General features: G+C 44.6%; 1 protein-coding gene across 1 annotated transcript in view; it reads left to right on the top strand.

Annotated features, from left to right (window-relative positions):
* The first annotated feature begins 9597 nt into the window (after positions 1 to 9597).
* The window catches only part of GRM8 (glutamate metabotropic receptor 8), a 353252-nt gene continuing 340563 nt past the window's right edge, over positions 9598 to 22286 (top strand). The window contains exon 1 of the mRNA XM_050893816.1: positions 9598 to 10107. Coding sequence (XP_050749773.1) covers positions 9598 to 10107 — 510 coding nt within the window. The remainder of the gene's footprint in view (positions 10108 to 22286) is intronic.

The following is a 22286-nucleotide window of genomic DNA, read 5'->3' as shown; positions in this document are numbered from 1 at the left end:
TTGGCCTCAGCCTGCATCTCCAGCTGCAAGATTTACACAAAAGTTCAAGCATCAGCTGTACCCTCAGAACATCACTTGGTTTTGCTTTGCTGAACTTTCTGTTAAGCTGCTGGAGCCACAGAGTTTAAATGAAGTTGGAAATTGGTCTACCCAATGCTACAGGTAACCCATACATGGCTTATTTTCCTGATGGGGGTTGAGGAGGATCTCTAATTTAAGATGGAATTTTGCTCATGTTTAAACATCAGGATTTAATCTATGTGACTATATTCCAGATTTCTATGATAGAGTCATTGCAATCACAGCTCCTCAGTCTTCTTTCATGGAAGGTTTTGAGAAAAAACAAATGCAAACATGAGTTAATATGTTCTGTCTAAGACCTGGCCGATTTCCCAGTGCCATTTTCCAGTAGTAAAAGATAGTCTCCACAAGAAGTTACAGGATTGAAATTCTCATCAGATACTGTCAGAGTCCTGTGTCTTGCCTGGGGCAGACCTTTAACACATAAATCCAAGCAGTACCATATAACAAAGACAATCTTGGAAGCACCGGTTGGGCATATTAGAGTGTGCTTGGGATTCTTCCTCCTTCCAGCACCGATGTTCGAAGTAAGCACGACAACTCCAGGCAAAGCAAAGAAGAATATTATCTGTTATTAAGGAAAGCAGTTCACAGTAATCTGAAATGGGAAGATGGAAAAGATCTGGTTAGTGTCAGGAGCCTGACGAACCGGCCGTCCTGCGCAGACCGTGGAGCTTGGAGCCCTCTCCTACTCCAGGGGCCTCGGGCTGAGCCGTGCCGAGCCGAGCCGAGCCGAGCCGAGCCGAGCCGAGCCGAGCCGAGCCGAGCCGTGCGAGGGCCGGCGGGGGCCGGCGCCGCGGGTGCAGTTGCGGGCAGCGCCCTCGAGGTGGAACCTTCTCACCGAGGCTGCGGCGGGCGCTGCCGGGCGGGCGGGTGCGGCCCCGCCGGCGCTGCGCTCCCGCGACTGTGCGGGACCGGCCCGGGCGCTCCCACCCGGCGGCGCGGGGCCCCGCGGAGCACCCCTGTGCAAGTCGGGGATGGCCCTGGGGTGGGGAGCGCCTTTGAGGAGAGGGGCAAACTTCCAGACTGTTCCAGCAAAGTACTCCCGACCGTGTCCCTTTTACCCTCCGGGGTGGCCCTGGCCCTGGCCCCGCGCTGCCGAAACCTCCCTGGCGCCTGGGGAAAAACGGGAACTCCTCCACCCGACATCCGAGCTGCGAGCCGAAACCGGGGATGGGACAAAAAGCGTCGAGAAACCTCCCCTGTGCCATCGATCCGATCAGGGAGGACACGACTCCGCCGCCCGCGGAAGGCGGGATGGGGATGAAGGTCCCGCAGCCCGGGGGAGGCCGCGTTAAACAGCCCCGGCCCCCGCCGGTGCCCCCCTCCTTGCTCCCGCTCCCCCACCACGACCGCCTCAGCCCTCATTGGCTTCCTCTGCTCAGAAATCCCGCGGCAAACGTTTGTCCGGCACCGCGCCCCAGGCGGACCGGGGGTGCCGGGGAGGGCGGTGCCGGCCGCCGGCTGCCCCACCGGCGGATCCGGCGCCCCGGCGAGGCGAGGCGGGCGGGCCCGGAGCCGCAGCCCGCGGATGGCTGGGGATTCACATGGAGCCGCGCCGTGCCGTGCCGTGCCGCGCCGCGCCGTGCCGTGCCGCGCCGTGCCGCGCCGCGCCGCGCCGCGCCGCCGCCTTCAGCACCAAGAACAGCTACAAGTGCGGCGCTGCACCGCGCCGTGCCCGCCCCGCCGTGCCCTGCACGCCCTGCCCGCCCTGCCCTGCCCGCCCCGCCGTGCCCTGCCCGCCCCGCCGTGCCCTGCACGCCCTGCCCGCCCTGCCCGCCCCGCAGTGCCCTGCCCGCCCTGCCCTGCCCTGCCCGCCCCGCCGGAGCCGCGGTGAGCGCGGGCAGCGCCGTGCCGCTCCCGCCGGCGCCCGGGGGCACCGAGCCGCGGGGCTCCTGGCGGGGACCGCTCCGCCGGGGAGGGGGACGAGCCGGGGAGGCGGGGGCTGGGGGGGCGTTTTCTTGCTTGGCTGTGAACGGCACGGCCGGGCCGGTGCGTGCGTCCGCCGCTGCAATTGAGCGGCGAGGCGGCAGAGGGTGGATATCGTCACGGGGGCTGAGCCACTGGTCCCAAAAAGTTGTTGTTTTTTTTTTTTTTTTTTTTTAGGCGAGGGGAGGAGGAATAAGGAAGGAGACAGTGGAGCAGGTTCGGCTTGGCTAATCGCGAGTGTTATGCAGCACTACTGAAATCGCTCTCCTGGCTACCTGTCCCAGGCTGAGCTCCTGCATATTAAGCTGACGCTACCGGGGGAAGCTATTTGAGACGAGGGTTGTACAGAAATTACCTCATTGTATTCCCGATCGGCGCCGAGTATTATTTCCAGTGACCTCTACAGTAATATGGATATGCAACTCTTTTCGATCAAGGTATTTGTGTATGTGTGTGTGTCGCCTTTTGTTCTTATTTTAAGGAGAGAGGAGTCCACAAATAATGCAAGTTTTGCCTCAGTTAACGTTTTTGGGCTGGGCAATCCTCTCCGCCTGCTTCGTGGCGCCGGGGGCTTTTGGTTTTTCGCTTTAATTATTTATCATTTTTATTTTCGATATCCTCCCCCAATCAGCTCTAACGAAAGAGATCCCGGGCACGGTGCCGCCTCAGCAGCGAGCAAAAAGGGAGGATATCGGTGCTCCCGAAGAGTGAGATTGCCTCCTTAACTGCGTCCTCTCCCACCCCCGAGAGGAGGGGGGGCAGAGGGGTTCCCCCGCGCTCCCCGCCGTCCTGTTCACGTTTCGCTGGCCGGGAGGGAAGAGGGGGTTCCCGCCGCCCCGGAGGGACGGGGCCGGCCCTGCCCACCGCCGTCAACTTCTCGCTCGGCTCCGGGGCCGGGGTCGGGCGAGCTGCCGGCCGCCCGCCCGTACCGCACCGCTTGCCGGGTGGGCTCCGCTCCGTCGGCTCCGCGGGGGAGACCCCCGTGTCCCTGGGGTGGGAACGGGAAGGGGGATCCCCGCCGGGCTCCGGGGGCTTCCTCCCCCGAGGAAGAGGGGAGAGGCTGTGCCGGCCCGCAGTGAGGGGTTAGCTGTCCCCGGCGCGGAGCAGCATCCCCCAGGGCTGGCATGTGTTTGTTGCGGGAATCCGAAGTGTTGGCAGGTGAATGCATAATACAGTTAAAAACAAACCCCCAAAAACAGAACTCAAGTAATAAAAATCGGTCAGTGACCTAAAGTGCATGCAAATCCGGCGTTGGCATTTCGGAGTTTGCAAGCTTCTGACCTCTGGGACCGGGGATTCATTAAAAGAGACTTAGGTTTTCATTGAGGGGGAACAGAAGCGCATTAAAGCTGACCAGTTGATGCAAGGAGAGGAAGGAATCACCGGCGGCTGTAAATAAAAGGCGACGCTTGGTTTTGCATCGCCGCTGGCGGATGCTCCGGCCGGGCATCAGGGCTCGGAGGGGACCGCCGGAGCCTCGGCTCCAGCCGGGAGATCCCCATGTGCCCGCCGCCCGCCGCGGACGGCCCGGCTCGGCTGCAAGGCCGCGGGGTGAGGCAGTTTAAACCCGTCCGACGACCGCTAGCTGCAGGGAGCGAGGCCCCGGGGAGAGCCGCGCCAGGGCTGTGCCGGAATCCCTCAACAGCAGACGCCAGCTGGGGTACGGATGAGCCTGGGAAGAGGGGGAAAAAAAAAAAAAAAAAAAAAATAGCTCGGCTAAGTAAAGTGGAGAACAACAGGGGGCTCCCTTCAAGGGAGAAACACCGCGGTGATGGGCGATGGTCGTGGAGTTGCGCGGGGAGAGGCGGCTCGCCCAGCCCCGGGGGCGCTCCCCGGGCCCCTCCGCCGGGCGGGGCCGGCCGGGGCCGGGCGGGCTGCGCTAGCCCTTCCTCGGGCCGAGAAAGGTGCCGGGATGCATTAGGAGCCGAAAGGCAGCCGGGAAAGCACGGAGGAGCCGCACGGAAAGCCGGTGCGTGGCCGGCTGTTCGCTCCCGGCGGTGAGCGCCGGCGCCGGGCGGGGAGGCGGGGGGCAGAGCGCGGTGCGCGGTGCGGAGTGCTGTGCAGGATGCGCGGGTGCGGTGCGGAGTGCTGTGCGGGATGCGCGGCGTGCAGTGCGGAGTGCTGGGCGGGGTGCGCGGGGTGCGGTGCTCGGGGTGAGATTCGCGGGATGTGCGGGTGCGGTGCGCGGGGTGCGGTGCGGAGTGCTGTGCGGAATGCACCGGCGTGCGATGCGCGGGGTGCGGAGCGCGGGAGGCGGTGCGGGGCTCGCCGCGACCTGGGCGCCTGGGGGACACGGGGGCCGCCGCCGGGGTCGGGCGCGGACACGGGGGGCTTTCCTGCAGGATGCCCCGGGACGATTTCGGCGGGCGGCTGCGTTTCTCGGGGCAGAGCCCCTCTCGTGGAGCGCTGGGCTGCGCTACCAGCGCCTGCTCTGAACCCAGCTGTGCCGGCTGGGGAGCGGGAGTCTGGTGGGAAGAGGGTAAAATGAAAACAAAAACAACAGAGAAAGCTCTCGTAGGCTGCCTGGGAAAATCTCCTTGATCATCACTTGCCAGACCAGAGGTGAAACCAACTCTAAAGGTGTTAATATTGATGGGGTTTATTCAGCTGTGAGACCAGGCGAGGGCAGAGGAAAACATTTGATGCTCTTTCCTTTTTAAAAATTGTAAGCTCCTGTTAGTCTCACCCTGGCAGAAGGACCTGTGCTGGTTTTTAGCAGGGTAGCTTGTTTGGAAAATGGATATTTGCAGGGTAGAAAGCGAAGGCAGGTGCTTTGGGGTATTTGAAAAGAGGCTGATCAGACTGAGTGGAGACATTTCTCTCACGGTGCACTAGGAAGAAATAGTTCCTGTAAACGAGATGCTGAGGGTGATTCGCCTTGAAGTCCTGATTATTGTGTAAAGGTTACCTCTGTGGCAGGGGCACAGCAAATCATTACAGAAGAGCTGAGGGAGATAAGACTACTTACATCAGTGAAGAATTCTCCTGCAAGTTAGGAGTTGCGATGTCAAGGCCAAAGGTTTTCTGAATTCCCTTCTGTTGTCAGCAAACCCATTAATCTTCTATATGTGTCAGGTTACTGTATGCAGGTGGCAACTCTTTACCTGCTCTGTGTGGAAATTCAGCTATTTGTTCATCGCTGAATGCTGTGCAGGAGAAAGAGACAACTTTTACGAACACTAAAATGAACGTTAGCAAGATAATTCTTATTTGATAGTTCAAAAGTAACATATCAGTAGTAAAAAGTCAAAATAATCATATTTTTGCAATTTTTTTTGTCCTCAGAACTTCATAATGGAAGATGCTGTTATTTTGTTGTCATTCAGGAAAACCAGATCAGTTTTGCATTGACTGGACAATCTGGCATTTTGTGAAAGTAGAAATGGGTTTTCACCCTAAACCTCCTCCTTTTCTAGTTCACAGAATAATGGTTTTATTTTATTTTAGTGCAGTTCCAACTGTGCTTCAAATGCAATGACAAATGAATTTTTTGGCCTCAAACAAAATTTTAAACACTTTTTCTCAGATGTTCGTTCCCCCAACCCCGGCTTTTTTTTGTCCCTCAGTAAAGGGTTCATGTATGTCTGGCTGGCAATGTTAATTAAAAAATGTTCCATGAAGTTCAGTGAACACATTTTCCTGCTTATGCTGTGGAGAGTACTCCTTGCTCCTGTGGCTGTCTGTAATTGTAAGATTTTTTTAAACCATATTTCCAGGTGGAAATATTGAATCTTTCTATATGATTTCAGCCACGACTTCAGTACCAGCTGAAGATGGCTCTTTCAGGAACCTTGTTACCAAAATAGAGACATTGCCTGTATTTATTTAAGTATTTATCTGTCACTCTCGGCTCATTGTTTAGACCTTTTCATTAACATAAAGAACTCCCGTAATGAGCCCATCTCTCGGTGCGATGAGACTGTAGTTGGAATAGTGACTGATCCACGCACATGCTGATGCACTGACTCTGGCAACATGGTACCAAAGTACCCAAACCTGAGTACCAAATATCTGATACAGCTGAATGATTTTGTGAAGGAAGTAATTGCAGAACCAGACACCACATGTAGAAGTTTCCATGTCCCCTGTCTTGCAGTACCCCGCCTCCTTAGGTTTAAAAATAAGTATATATTCTAGCAGAACAAGTGGAGGTTTGTGCTGAAATACTGACTTTAAAAATAGCAATATGTTCTGATAACGCCAGATACTTTTAATGAATTAAACTCAAGAGAAGCATGTATTCCAAAGTGAGTGGAAGAGAGGCTTTGTGGTGCACTTACTGTTGGACTGTGCTAGGGAAATGTGTGAATCTTCTTCTCTGAAGTCAGGTTTCTAGTGAACACCAACTACTACGGTGGGGAACCTGGTAAATCGAGAATATATTTGCATTAATTCAAACTTTTATGGTCAATTGGAAAAGGACAGCATTTTACTTCGAATGAAATCTCTGCACATGAGGAAAGTTCATTCAGGCTTTATAGCCCAGAGGCCCATGCTTTTTCACTAAAATTCATTGATAAAAATGGAATTCATTTAGATCAGATGCTTTCCGCTTAGCTACACAGGCTTACAACATTCTGTAAAAGTTAATATTAATCAATATATGAAAAGCAGTGTGGCATGAATAAATTAGGCAGTGTAATAGAAGCTTTTATTTCTTAGGTAACATAAAAAAAGACTAAAAGGTCTTAAATTTTTAAAAAGAACATTGTAAAATTTTATTTCTGTTTTATAGACAAGCTGTGGACACTTGCAGCAAAGAAACATACTTTTTCAGGAAAACATGCGAGCTGAGGCAGAGCAATTAATGCTTATGTAGACTATAATGTTGAAAAATGCTTATTATCAACTCATTTGACTTTTAGTCAGTTCCAAATAAAATATTGGACTGAGGATATTGGGCTCACTGTAGCTTCTCCGTTGTTGTTGGAATATGGGTTGCAATAGTTGAATTCATCGCTATTTGTTTGTACAAAGACTGACAGTTGCTTTAATTTCTGGGCATTCTTTGGCTGTAAGGAATTGACCTGAGGATGAGAAAGAGAAAAAGCAGTGTTTCTTTCCTTCATTAATATTTTCACTTTTTCAGTGGTGCTTTCTTGTTCTCTGTACAGTGTTAAATAAGAGTAGTCTTATCTTTTACACCCTCAGAGAATTGCTCCCTGTATGGGTTGTACATACATGCATAGACTAATGAGTTGGTTATTCATTGTGGAACCAGAAAGGAAATTGCCTCTGTGTCTATTTTAGGTGTAGCTACAACTTTTACTCTTTCCTATTTTGAACCCTTAACGGTGTTTTTCTACTAAGGCAATCAAGACGACAGACAGTTGTGGCTAGTTGTTCATACAATCTTTTCTCTATAGCGTGGGCCATATAAGAAACATCCCATGGGGCTGGATCAACTCACACAGGGATGTTAGTCAAGTTCCTCCATTTGTGACTGAGTCTGAGTTTGGCTCATGGGGCTGAAGCCTAGGCAGCTTTGTAAACTGTGTGCCCAAAAGGAGCCAAAGGAGAACGACGGGATTATCACATAAAACAGCACAGGCTTTGTTTCATTTAGATTCAACCCTGAGCCAAATTCAAGCAAAACTAAATGTGAAGAGGCACTGAAAGTCCTGTGTGCTGCTGTTCCCAATTGCAGTGATTTTATTCACACCCATTAAACATGTTTCATTTTCAAGTTGTTGCTCTGTTACCAAATCACAGTGAGATACCTTTACATTCAATAGAAGACTTTCCATTGTGAATCTTTTTCTCAGGTCTTCAAATAACCACTATTTAAAAACTCTTCTTCAGCTTTTGTGAGCTTAGTATTATAATTTGAGGAAAAACATGTAACAAAATAAATATAAGAAGAGGATGATCAATTTAAAGCCTTATCAAACCACATTTTGAGTTTTGTTACCACATAATATATAAAAATCTTGTGAAAAATAGTTCAAAATGTCTTTGAAAAACAGTATAGTTGTCTATAACTGTCTTCTAATTTTGTCTATAATTGTCTTCTAATTTGATCCCATTTTTGGTAGGAACCAGCTAGATCACTAGGGACAAAGTACGTATCTACAGAAGAGCCTGTTGCCTGGATTTTCTGTATAGGCGGTGAGGTAGGCACTTGTTCAATGTGATCAATTTCATAATAAATAAAACTTTTTAAAAGATAAGGATCGGGTCAATTGCACCCTAGGATGTCCACTGCTCTCCATAGCTTATAACAGATGCCTTGAGAGACTGGCTCAGATGCAGTTGCCCACAGTGTGCCTATCTAGTATCAGGTAAAATTAATTCTCTCTCTCTTCTCCTCAGAGGTCTAAAAATTTAGTCAGGCATGTGTAATTTTGTTAAATATTGAAATAAATAAATGCCACTCACTTGAGAATTAAAGTGGGGACAATTTGGAGATATTTATAACAGTCAGTCAGGTGTTTAGGTATGTAGGCTGAAATCCTGATCTTGTTAAAATCAGTGGGACTTCTCCAGATGTCAGTGGGGGCACAATATTGCTCCTATTTAACATGGTCCAAATGCAAGCAGAGAATAGAGACCTTGTTAATGTTGTTCCTCAGCTCAAGTAAAAAGTCGGAAAGAGAATACTGGATGTTCAGCTGGTTTCCTGACAGAATACATTGTGCTCTTTTTGCTTAAGAAATCAGCTACCTTTTCATAAAAGTAATTTAGTGTTAGAAATTATCTGGAAGGCATTTTAGATATATAGTAAGCCCAGAAAAAAAGTGAATTCCACTGGAGAAATAATCAGTTTAATATCAAAATGAATTGAATGTGCTTGTAGTGCAGCGGCTGAAGAGCGTGCTTAAATTCAGGAGCCCTGATTACTCCATTGTCATACATGGAACCTCTCTGCGAGTGTGAGTGTAAGTAGTTATTGCACTTCTGTAGGCTAGAACAGAATGATACAGCAAAACAGAAATACAATGTGTTACATTTCTGTTTCTGGATGTCATGCAATGTGAAGGTAAATACAAATTACTGGTTGGAATCTGAACACCAAGCTAAGTGTAGTTCCCCTGATTTGGCTTTTGCTCTGCTGGTATCATCAATTTCCCGGCTTGTAGTACAGTGCAGCCAGGTGTTCAAATTCACAGAAGGCCAGGAATTACTCCCTTACAGAATATCAAAAGTAAAACCTAGGCGATGTAACTGATATTCAAAAGCAAATACACTGTGTGACAGGTATAAAACTGCTGAACTAAATGGTATTTCTCACTGCTTTTTTTTTTTTTCCAGAAGTACCTCAGCTGCAGGGCAAAATACAAGGACATAAGCTACTGACCTCCCCTTAGCATCGGGACCAGGCATACTACCCTACACTTCACCGTCAATTAAGAGCAACTGAAAACCACCTCTCAGAAAAGCTGATCAACCCATGACATCAGTGGACATCTTTTGTAAAACACGTTTTATGTACTTCTGCTGAGATCCTTTTTCTACCTACCGCATGCTTCTATATTACTTACTGGGCACTGATGGTAGCCTCCAGAAAGTGCAGCTTCAAATGGTCAACCTCATCCTTTAGCAAGAAGAAAATCTGGATACTGGAGAGCAACAACGTCTTCAGAGAAAATGGTATACGAAGGAAAACGATTAGTTTCCTGTCATTGTTTCTTCCTGTTAACAGCCAAATTCTACTGGATACTCACCCTGATGCAAAGAACTCATGGCCAGGAATATGCCCACTCCATCCGACTAGATGGGGACATCATCTTGGGAGGACTCTTCCCCGTCCATGCAAAAGGGGATAGAGGGGTGCCTTGTGGGGAGCTCAAGAAGGAAAAAGGGATCCACAGACTAGAGGCAATGCTGTATGCAATTGATCAGATTAATAAAGACCCTGATCTTCTTGCCAATATCACCTTAGGTGTCCGGATCCTTGATACGTGTTCCAGGGACACTTACGCATTGGAGCAGTCCTTAACATTCGTGCAAGCATTGATAGAAAAAGATGGTTCAGACGTGAAGTGTGCTAATGGTGACCCACCTATTTTCACTAAGCCAGACAAGATATCAGGTGTGATAGGTGCTGCAGCAAGTTCTGTGTCCATTATGGTCGCAAATATTTTAAGACTTTTTAAGGTAAGGAACATTTTCTATCTTTCTTTTAAATTTCAAGCACAAGGAAATAAGTGAGGTGATTGAGTTGTGTTATCTTCAAAAAAGAAAGGACTTTTTCAGATTCAGAAGTCTGAAATGACTGGTTTGCCCTTTCAAAGCAAAGCAAAAAAAAAAAAAAGCAATGATTGCAGACCCTAATTTAAGGTGCCAAGTGCCTCTTTTGAAGTTCTGAGCAACCAAAGCACATTTTAATTCTTTAGGGATTTGTATTCTTATTTTTTTACTACTCACGTTTGCTCCATATTGAGTGTTTATGCGCATCAAAACTAGGTTGAGATTGATTTCCCAAATTTCCAGGAGAATGAAATATAAGGTTTAAACACAAATCCATTTGTAGGAGGACCAGATAATTTCCCTAAATAGGAAGATATGCCAGTAATAATCTAGTGCTATTGATGTGCATGTCTAGCCAAATGAAGTGTACTGAAATATCTTTGATTTCCTTGAAATCTTAACCTCCTCCATATTTTTTACAAGGTGATATTTTTTTCCAGACTTTGTTATCACTTTGTGAGAGATTACTTTTGGACAACAGTTCTACTGGCATTTCCTTCTGTGTACTTTATTAAGCTCTGGCGTTATAAATAATGGAAAAGTAAACCTGCCACTTTAAACTTGCTAAGTTAGATGGGAAGATGAACACATTCTAATCAATCAACTTAGCTAGAACAGATCAGGCAGCAGACATTTAACTTTTAATCCTGTGCAATGGCAAACAGATGATGGTAAGTTGAGCACTTTTTTCTACACAGAGAACGACTGTAACTTTTGTCTGAATCTGTTACTGTCCTACTACCCACTGTTATTCAGACTCGTTCCTTCCATTCAGAAATCTTGCCTTATGTCCTACCACTTCACAACCATCGAAGGCCACTTAAAGACCATTTCTTTGACTTCGGTGGAGAAGATTCTGGTAATGTTAAATATTGCTGTTATGTGTTTTGAAAAGTGTTGCACTTGTTTTCTAATTTTTGTAACTGAGAGATTGATTAGAAGTAAGGAAAGATTGGGGTTTTTTCTTTAGGTTTCTCAAATTGGCAAAGAGTGTTTCAGTTATTTAAATGGAGATTTTTGTCCTTAACTCTGGATCTCCCATGAAGGGCATAATGATGGATTTACAGTTCAGTGGAGGAGCGAAGTATCTGCTGGGTTGTGGTCAGGTGTTCATTACAATCTCAAAACTGATCCCTAGCTGCACTTACTGCACAGGTTTGAGAGCAGTAGACTTGTTCCAGCCATATGTTTTGCTTGTGAAAATCAAGTACACAAAACTAAGCTAAGACTTAAAAATGTTCTATATGGAGAGCGCCTCTGGAGCTGTGCCTGGTGAGGGAGGCCTGTCTTTCCTGGGAACAATCATGCATGTGGCAGGAGGTGTCTATTTTTAATTTCACATCCTTTTTTGAAGTTGTGTTACCCTATTAAATAATGTGTAGTTCTGAAGTAATGATAGATGGAACGGTTGCTTTAATACCCGTCATAATGCAGGGCCATGTAGACTATGACTTACACCCAGTTTTGAGTTGAATACAGTGCCGTAGACTGATTGAAGAAACTAAGCCTTGTACGACATGCATTAACTGTGAATTAAGAGCAGCAAGAAGGAAAGAGGCCTATGAATTGTCCAAGATAGCAGCAATTTGTCTTCTGAAACCATGACAGCTACCTCCTGATTTCCATTATGCAATAAGATTGCAAATAACGTTCTACTGCAGTCTTAATCAATAGAGGGTCACGTGATATCCCCTCTGGGGAAAGATCTTATTTACCCATTTAATTGATGTAACACAGCTACTGGCAAAAGGAGGAGACATCTCTTTTAGTTTTAATTATAGATCCTGCACAAATATTCTTAATAATGTAAAAAATGACAAATTATACCCTTTAATGTCTGATGTTGGACCTGCATCTGAAGTCTGTTTTTACACCTTCCTCTCAGAAGTAGATCTGTTATCTCTGCGTGAGTAAAGGCTTCTGGATAAGGCCCTCAGTTAGCAGCACTATAGAAACCATTCACAATGGTTATAGTCAAGAGGATTAGGAAATTAAGGGTCATTTGCCCAAAATATAGAATTATAATCCAGTTTGGGTTGTACTCAGACCAAAGACATGGGCTGAAATTCACAGCTGATGCATCACCACAGCTCTGCAGCTGAGGACCAGGACCTTGGTCCATGCTCACAAAGGCTCCAGGTATGAAATTGTGTTTACTGTGTCTTGGTATATGTCAAGGCTGGGCACTCAGCTGGTGTAAATGCCTGTACTTTCATTGAAGTCAGTGATCACCGTCATGCAACTGCCTGTTTCCGTTATATCCAGGATGAGTGTGTTTCATCTATATTTCTGTCTAACAGTTCTATTCAGCAAGTTGAACCTGCAATTTGAAGTTCAGTATTGCTTTAATATCTGCTCTGAAGTTCCTAAATATCAGGACTACACATTTTTTGAGAACATTGTTATCCAGTGAAATTTTAATCTGTGATGAAATTGTGAGAAGTATATTATATCACTCAATGTGAATACACAAATAAAGACAGCCTGAGAAATACTATGCTCAGCAGCTCGGATTTTTATGCTGCTATTTTTCTTTTTCTTGCCATTTTTTTTCTTTCTTTTATTGATTTTACAACATAAAACATACAGGTCAATAGTCCTATCTGATGATCTGTGGATAGCAAAAACTGATTGATAGTCATGGTATCCTTTTATCTAAGTGTTTTCGTGAGAAGAGGGGAGGGAGCGCACCACAGAAAATGACCTTGATCTATAGCCTTTCTCCCGGTCAAATGGCTCACCTTGAATTCTTCTCTGTCCTTTCTCCTTTTGTGAATTTCCAGGCACTCCACTGCTTAGCAGGTGATTTTCTGTAGGTCTTACCCGCAGTAGGTCCAAAACATTAAAGTCCAAATTTGGACAGCCTAAATTTCACCTGTTGCCAGTTTTAGACTTTTCAGAGGCACTTCACAAACAGGAAACATTTGTTCAAGGAATTAACTGTTTGAAAGTGGACCTGTTATTCCTTGATTATCGTAAGGAGGCTGCTTTTTGCCTTATGTTACTCTGGTGCTTGATGCAAAAAGATTGTGTGAAACAGTTGCTTATTAAGCTTTCAGAACTTGAGGGTGGTCTTGCTGCAAATATAGTGGGAGAAGGAGAGGACCTTCAGAGGTGAGCACAGAAGGACTGTGCTAGGTAGTAACACAGTAGCTGCCCACTGAAACAGTTCTTTATGGATCTCAGGACAGATTGTCCCCACTTGAAGTTGCTGGCTCATCATTTTAAGTTGTTTTTTATCAGAGAATGTCAGGAGTGGGCTGCTTCACAAGGGAAATTGAGACAGGAGCCAAGGGGACAGGAAGGCAAGAAGGGCAGTGGCCTCACAGCCTCACCTGAATAAGAAGAGCAAAACAGGTCTGTCCATGTAACCAGGTTCAGCCAACAGCCCACTGATTGTCAGAGAAGTCCATAGTAGTGAGGCAGGTCCAAGGTCAGCCAGCAAGTCAGGTCAGCAAGGCAAGGTTGGGGTCAGCAAGACAAGGTCAGTGTCAGCAAGGGAAGGTCATGGTCAGCAAGGTACAAGGCCAGCAGCATATCTCAAGCAGGAGCTAAGGGCAAGGGCCAGAGCTGAAATGCAGCTGGTGAGCAAAGAAGGTGGACAGAGGTCCTGATGAGGCTTCTCATTGCTCTTCCTCACAACTTAGCTGTTTTCCTGGGCTGATCCAGGGTCACGTATCTGCGCCATATTGGAGATGACCTTGAACACATGGAGCCAAATCCAGGGCTAGTGAAGGGAGGGAGTTGCAGAGCCTGTTGGTGCATTCAGGGCATTGACAGTTTTTTAGCATTTCCCATGGCAGTGACTGTAGAAATAGGACAGATAGGCATGGGTCAGCCTCTTTCCTTTCTTCTGGTGCACCACGAGCTGCTCTTTCCTCTGGGTAATGGAAAGTGACATTGTTTGGTGTTCAGTTTTTTTCAGTCTGGAAATCCTGCTGCCAAGTTGGTTTCTGTTTGGCAGGTAGGATCTATTGACGGGCTGGCTGTCTCAGTTGGTGAGCTCTCACTAGCACAAAGGCAACCTTTCTATTCACTTGATCAGTCAAAACCTTACTCTTACACCCTTCCTTGGCTTTGTCTCACTGAAATTTTGGCTTCCTTTAGGGTGCTTAGGCACAGCCAGGTGGTATCCTTTAGCTGCTTTGTGTGATGCTCATAAGCACCTGGGCTGTTCCCAGTCCCTCAAAACTTGACCGGGAGGAAACAAGAGACTCAGTAACTTAGCTCACTTCATGTATTATGTTCCCTGTATTCAAAGCTTCTACTTGTTTAATGTCTGAATAACTCGTGTAAATGGTTAAAATCTGCTGGAAAAAGAGAGACATTTGCTTATGCTAGTGTCCTCCCATGTAAAAACCTCACACTATTTCTGAACTCCTTGGTACACTCCATCTGTCACCTTCACACATCTTCTAGCCAAAGTCACACTAGGAGCAGCCTAGGGATGATGGTTTGCATGTGAATTGAGATGGGTGGACAGTATGCTTGATGAATTGTGATCGGAAGCTTTTATGTGTATATTTATGTACATGCCTATAAAGCCAAAATATTCATCAACAGTTTTATTCCTTTCTTTGCCTTGCTTTGCCTTGCCTTGCCTTCCCTTCCCTTTTGCCTTTCTTAGCCTTGTCTTTTGCCTTGCTTTGCCTTCTGTTTTCTCCTCTTTTCCCAAGACTAAATGACTTATTTCCTCTTTTTGGTCAAATTCCCTTCTTGCTGCACCGCTGTAATCCACTTTAATGGCTGCTGTCTGGAGGGACTAATATTCACTTCATGCACATTTGCCTTGTACATTTCATACACATTTACCTCTTCAGAAGTACAAGTACAAATGACATTATGGAATTACTCTTTCAACTTTATGTGCAACCATCCAAAATGCAAGGGATAGTTTCTTACAGTAAATCTAGAAGTGAATATATTAGTTCCCTCAGCATTTTGTTTATTTGCTTTGATTGTTTCCTTGCCTCATTTTGGGTTTTAGCGTATATCTTTGGCTGGTAGCCTTGCGCAGCTACCAGGGCTGTACCTGGATGATGCTTTTTTTAGGCTTGGTTGCAGGTCTTTTTATGTTTGGCTGCCATTTGGCGCTTTTGCTGCCTTGTGTTCCAGACCTGCACAAAAGAGCAGACAGGCCTCCCAGAAACGAGGGAATTACCATTGTACAGAGGCTAACCTCACCGAACTTCATAAATACAGGGCTACGTATTTAATTGTGGCAATAGAGTGCATCTCATGATTGAAGGGAATATGATGTAAATAAAATGTAATAACGTTTTACCACATGATTTCAGAAAGCACATACATACTTTTGTGAGGCTATCGAACCATACACAGATCCTGATCCTGACTCTATATCTACAGAAATCTTTGTACCTCATGAGCATTACTGACTTCAGAGGCTCTAGGGGGATGCAGGAGTCCGTTCCATGTCTGACTGCAGGGCCTATTCATAATGAAAGAGATTTACCATATACTTTATAAGAAGTGAAGAACAGGCTCAAGAATTTTACCCAATGTATTGGCATTCATTAATAAAAAATGTGCTGCACTGATTAAAATATATCAATTTTCTGTTCACTGTGTCACGCTACATTTGTCAATAACATTTTTTGCTGCACAGCATTTGAAATTTGAAATATGATGGGTTTTTTTTGGTGGTTAAAACATATGTGGAAAATCTTGTGTGAAGTGTGAAGAAAAATTGTTGTTAGTAGGGAGAAGATGACTGAAACATTTTGAAATCAGCTCTTAAGATCAACAGATTTGTTTTACTTTTGTTCTAGATAATATTTTCACTTTCTGAATCATTTTTAATTATAAAAGGAACCCATTGCCAATACATCCCATTTAGTTTTACAGTGGTTTTTGTAGCTTATTGCAAGCACATATCTGTTTAGTGCTTGAGCATCTTGTCTTGTTATTGACTGGAAAATATCATTATAATAATTCCATTTTTTCTGTTTTTTTCATAATTCAGCTTCTTTTACATAGAAACAACATTCATATCTCTTTATGTTTCCATGGTAGTAGATACTTGATTATGCAACCTTTTAACCCTTTTAATTCAACCATGATTCTTCTGTCAGTACCAGGTTAAATGTGTTATGGTCAAGAGAGGCAAACACCAGGTCAACACCAAGATAAAATTATAGGTACAAGAGATACTTTGCAAATATCAATAATGAAACAGTTGGGAAATTTTTTAGTTGCAGCCAGAGGAAATAATAGGTTTTCAGATTCTGTGAAAACTGCTAGGACTGATTAGCATCAAATTTTATTTGTGCTAAGCTCCTTGAGGCAAGGGACTACAAAAGCAACTTGATGCATTCATTTAGTATTTTAGAGTATATTAGTTCCTTAAATATTCCCCCAAAGATTTAATATTTTTAGTCTTCTCCCATTCCTGAATGGAACTATAAGTAGTGGTCAGAGCAAACGGGCAATCTGTTTTTCTGTATTATTTTTCATGTTTGTCATTGGTTTGCTAGAAGGCTTGAGAAGCATCTCTTGACCTTTTTGTACTTCTCTTTTGTCATTTTGATTTGCTTGTATTTAACCATTTCACAGGAACAATCGGAAGCTTGGTTGATGTTTGTTAAATGGTTTGAGATGTCTCCCCTGTTTTTGTAGGCAAGCTGAAGCTGTCTAAAATGTTGAGGTTTTCATGTCATTCCATAACCACAGTATAAGAGCACCTTACAAAGAGAGTGTAGCTATTAAAGACTGATTTCACTGATTTTCTTTCTACTTCCCTGAAGGCAGTTGGGAATATATATATATATATATATATACATATATATATATATATATATATACATCTTTCCCTCACATGAAGGAAACTGCATATGCAGAGAGAATTATTTCACCCTTTCATGGCTGAAGTTTTGCTGAGTTCCTACCACTGTATTAGGGTTGTTTGTATGTGACAGAAGCCCCTGAGTTATTTGTTAAATAGTACAAATATTAATATAGATATCATTCATAATTTCACAAATGAGAAGACCAAAAGGCTGAGAGGAGTCTAGCAGTTCAACAAGAGCTCACTTACGCACAGAAACACAAACTCTGCAGTGGGCTTTTTTTAGAGATCTTGTGTTAATAGGAGGCACTTTTTACGTCTCTGCTAGTAAACAAAATGTACCTGGCATAGTTCTTTGGCACCGAAGCCAGCTGACACAGACAATCCACATCCATATCATAAACTCCTTTATTCCTCCAAATCATGGGGCTGCATGCAAATTACTGGGAGGGAATGATTCCTGACCCATGCTGACTTCTGAAGCCTGCCTGGAAATTGGGAGACTCGGCTGGCACAGGTGACGGCTGAGTTATGGAGCGTCCTGACAGTCTAGCAGTGGAGGCAGCTGAGCTGTTGCTGAGGGATGCACTCTGAAATGATGTGATTTACCAGTGTAGACGTCGCTGCCGATTTCTCAGGACAGAGCTCCTCTGCTCCTACGTCACGCTGAAGGGAAGCCAAGACACTGCAAGGATCATTGATGCTGTTTCAGTGTTTTAGTACAGCAATGTTAGTTTTATTAGCCGTGATGAGAACTAAATTAAGACTTTTTTTTTTTCCCCTGATGGATAATTGTTTCAGCACAGTGACAGCTGTGCAATATGAATAGTCCTGCATTCTGACTGTCATCAGAAACCAGGCACTATTGTGTGTTACAGCCAACTGGTAGATTTTATAGGTTTGTGTATTTCCATCCTCATTATTTTCCCTAAAGCACATTGCGCTTTTATGATTAAACTGGTTTAGAGTGCTTAAATGTATATCCTTGTGTTTGCTAGCATTTATCAGAGAAAAATAGTCATCCAAACAAAAGTCTTACTGAAGGACACTAATTCCACATGAATGAATTAAATAATAGCCAAGAGCAAAATCCTCCTCTGGGCTGGGATCTACATATGCTCCCAGATCAGAAAAGCAAGATATTATGTTCCCTATCCTTCTGACGGGACAATTAAGCATTTAAGTGAGGCCTTAAATTAGGAGGCTGTTTGCCCTTGGCTGCCAGTGTCCTCAATAGAGAGAGTAAAATGCTTTCAGAGGGGGACTGGATCAGGTCTATGAGTGTGGATGCATGTTTCACATTTACAGAAAGATGATGGGTTGATCCATGCCTGCACTTTCACCAGACAGAACCTCTTCGCACTGGAAGGCTTTGGAAGCCTTGCATGGAAGTCATAGGTGGCTCTGTACGCATTTATGAGAAGATTTTAAACCCCTGCAAGGGTGGTGCCAGTTTTTTAATTCCTTCCTCACTTTCCTGTGGGAGGAATCCTATTCATCTCCTTTTCTTTTCCATTTCCCCCCTGCTCTATTTCTCTCTCTTGTTGTCTTAAGAAAAGCTACTTTTTGACCACTGTTCCCATTATTTTTCAAGTGAGTATTTCGCTCCATAGTCTCCAAACAAATTATTTTTTTGGACATGTTGAATAAGCAAGGCTCTGGCTGGATTTCAGTTTCTGAAGGTTGTGGGGATGAGTGGGTCAGCAGGAGGAAGAGCTGGAGTTTGAGTGACTTACGAGTGGGACCTATCTATGGGGATAACAGGAAATAAGGAAAATGCTTAATGAGAGATTGAGCCCTAAAGGGACAAGGGTCTCTTCTTTTTACCTCACTGCAGGATTTCTTGCCTGGCACTTCAGATAGATACCTGGCTCTAACTCTTCTCTGAAATAAATTACTTCTGATAGCAATGCTGAGATATGCCATGGTATTGCAAGAGCTCTCTTCCTATTGTATTTCTTTTATAGCTTGAGACTGTGCAACAGGAGCAAAAGTGATTTCTCTGAGCTGGAATAATTCATATTTCGAGTTTTGGCTTATGTTCTTTCATAGAAGGTGCCTCCAGCATTTAGTTGAGTAGCAGCAGTATTTGTAGAGGCAGAATCAGGATCTTTATTCCTTCTTCACTGGTACATTTATGCACATGGCTCTTCTATAAACTTAAAAGTAGCAAAAGGACGATAGCCCATTTTGGGTATCGTTCTACAAAAAGCTTCTAACAACGTCCATTAGCTTTTTACTTTGATAGTGGCTCTGTCACATTTAAAATGCCATTACAATCTTCTCCCAGGCTGGGTAAAATTTTGTCAAGCAACTCGATTGCATTATGGTAGCACTGATCCCCCATGGTGATTGTTACTCTTATTCAGATAAATTTTCTTTGGTTTTTGTAAAGTCCTTTGAAATGTTAAGGTCCTAGGGAAAAGTTATCACCACAGTTATACTTAGGCCATTCATTGCAGAAATATTTCAAAGAGGCTATGGATCCTGCAATAGTTCTGCAGGTCTGACACTTCCAAAACTAAGCCCAAGAAAAGAGCTGAAGAAAGGACTGGCTTTTCTTGCCATTCTTATTTCCTCTTTTGGTGCCATGAGTATGCTTTGATTTTATCAATAGTGCTGAAACACAGAAAGTCCCCTTCCAGAAGAGCTGGCTTCCTTGAGAACTGTCATCTAGACAAGGACTCACCAGTCTAGAAGGCATGCTGTATGAATGCAGGTGAAGTCACAGGAGGTCTCAAGACCTGCCTATTCAGATGATATGTGAAAGAATTATTAAGTGAAGTGGAGCATGGGCTGCAATGTTGAAATGCACTGCTATAGAAGACAATACATACTGTCTAACAGTAAAAAGGAGGGAATATATAATGGATGTACGTGTGCTTTTGTACGTGTATGTTTGCTATGTTATTATGTTACCATAAATTCATTGGCTGTGGACTACATAGTCCAAACAACCTTTCAAGAGAGCGCTGAGGGAGAAGAGAACATATTTTGGTAATCCGAGACAAGGAACTCATTTATCATTAGGAGCAGCATAAAAAATCCTGGGGATTCAGAGTATGCTCATCACTATGGTGTCCGGGACTAAACAAAAACATGTGCCGCAGAAAGAGACAAACAGGCTGTCAGGGCTGATATCATACACTGAATGGAAAGTGCGAAGGTCTGGGAATCCCAAGACTGCAGAAGGCTTGCTGCAGGGGCACGACTTGTTTTAGAATTCAGATATCTGGCTTCTGCCTAGTTCAGGAGCAGCAGACAAGTAGCGTAAATGACTACGTTCTTCTGTAGCCAGCTGGATAGGACCTGCTTGTTGAATTCTGCTTACTCAAAAGGGAAACAGAGTCTGATTTTTGTTTCACTTTTAGTCTTATTTAGATGAAGAAGAATCCCTGGGAGAGCAATGAATTCCAGGGAAGCCAGTGAATTGTGCCACTGTAAAACTGGATTTATCCAGAGGCAAATAATGTCCTACGTCCATGCAATATTGCATCCCATTGGTACTACTGTCAGTAGGCTTTCTATTCCAGTACGGGAGTTCAACAAGTGCGTAGCAAAAGCGGATGTGGGTCCTCAATTATTGCTTCATGGCTTTTTCAGATATGATCATGGTGATGCTCTTTTGGTCTTAGTCTGCAAAGCGATATGAATGTGTTCAATTGGAAGAGAGGTGGTTTGTTTCTACGGGACAGTACTGATCTTGGGGGAGCTGGCAATCTGATCTCCACAGGCATGCCTCTGCAGCGTGGCTTTTATAATATGGACTAACTACAAACATAACACCCCAAATTCTACTGATAAAGAGGCTTTAGTAGAGCATGAACATATAAAGCTATGATATTTTTTCAGGAGGGAAAATATAGGTTGCCAAGAACTACCCTGTTGTACATTGTTTGAAGGTTAATCCAGTTGTGTGGGATAGGAGAAATGCCAAATTTCCTACTTCCTAGCTTTCTGAAAATTAGATTGAAGTATAAAAATATACATTTTTGTATCAGCAGGAAAATGTTCTATGTAAAGTAGCCAGTGTTTTCCACTCCTAACTTTGATGGTTCTGTTTGCAATCCTTTGCATAACAAAACACAGGATTTAAAAGTTACCAGCTGCTATATTTACTTTCCAAAGTGTGAAGAAAACATGTATTGTCCTGAGGATTAAAGGGCTGATTCTCTTTGTGCTCAGTTCAGGCAGAACTGAAGTGTTTGTAACGAAAGTAAAAGCTATTAGAAAGCATGAAACATGAGAGAAAAATAATGTGTTTATGTCTTCTTTGTTGGACAGGATTTGATGATGCCCTTTGAAAGTTTAAGTGTAAACATTTATCTTATTAACCAGCGTTTCTTTTTTTGTGCACGTTACAAACAATTCCACTTGCAAAACCTAAACACAGTCAGAGCTGTTGTTTCAGCCCACTGGGAACCGTTTTGCCAAATATCTTCTGAACAGCAAAAACTCATCATCTGTGAGCTAGTTCATATCTCCAGTACCAACTGAACAGCATTTTGGAAACTGGATATGTAAGGTATTTGAGACAAGATGTACTGCAGAGAAGGAATAATATCTCTAGGGCTAGTCTTGGGGACTGGAATATGAAGGGAGGGTAGCTGTGCTGTATATGGGAGCGTGAAAAGCTTGCAGTTGGAACAGATGCTGAGAGTGCCCTGTGACTCAAGGTATGATTTCCTGCTGTTCCTGCCAAGTTTCAAAGCTTGTGTTTTTCTTTTTTTCTCTCCTTATTTCTATTTTTAAGCTGAATAGCAAAGGACTTGTGCTTCAGCAAGGAAGATTCACCGTTCAAGTTATACTTATTTTATTGCGTCTTTGCATACACATCAAATAATGTTTGGTTCTGGCGTGCAGGAGAGAATGAGAGTAAAGGTGTAAAAAGCTGATGAAAACGCAGAGTATTTTCGGGATGCGTCACATAATCGCTCGGCTCAATGGCAAGCCGCAAAGCTTTGTCTGAGTGTGACAGACTGCCCTTGCTGTGTGGTAGTGCCCGTTGAAGCCTTACATCCTTTGTCTTGCTTCACCACAGATTTTCTCGGTGACCTTGGGCAAGTGACGCAGAAGTGAATCCTCAGCCTGATGGCTGATGCCCGTGGAGCTGGGTGCCCAGTGGCTCTAGAGGACTGAAGTCCAGGGTCCCCCGCCCCTGCTTCCCTGGTTATAGCACTTCTGTGCCCAAAGAGATTTGTGAATATAAAGGCTCCTCGATAATCAGATATAAGAGTGAGGGGTGGGGGCATATAAGTACCTCAGATAGCTAGTTCTTAAC

This window comes from Gymnogyps californianus, chromosome 1 (genome assembly GCF_018139145.2).
Source record: "Gymnogyps californianus isolate 813 chromosome 1, ASM1813914v2, whole genome shotgun sequence".
Lineage (NCBI taxonomy): Eukaryota > Metazoa > Chordata > Aves > Accipitriformes > Cathartidae > Gymnogyps > Gymnogyps californianus.
The sequence above is the reverse complement of the archived record's forward strand: the minus strand, read 5'-3'. Positions and strand labels throughout refer to the sequence as shown.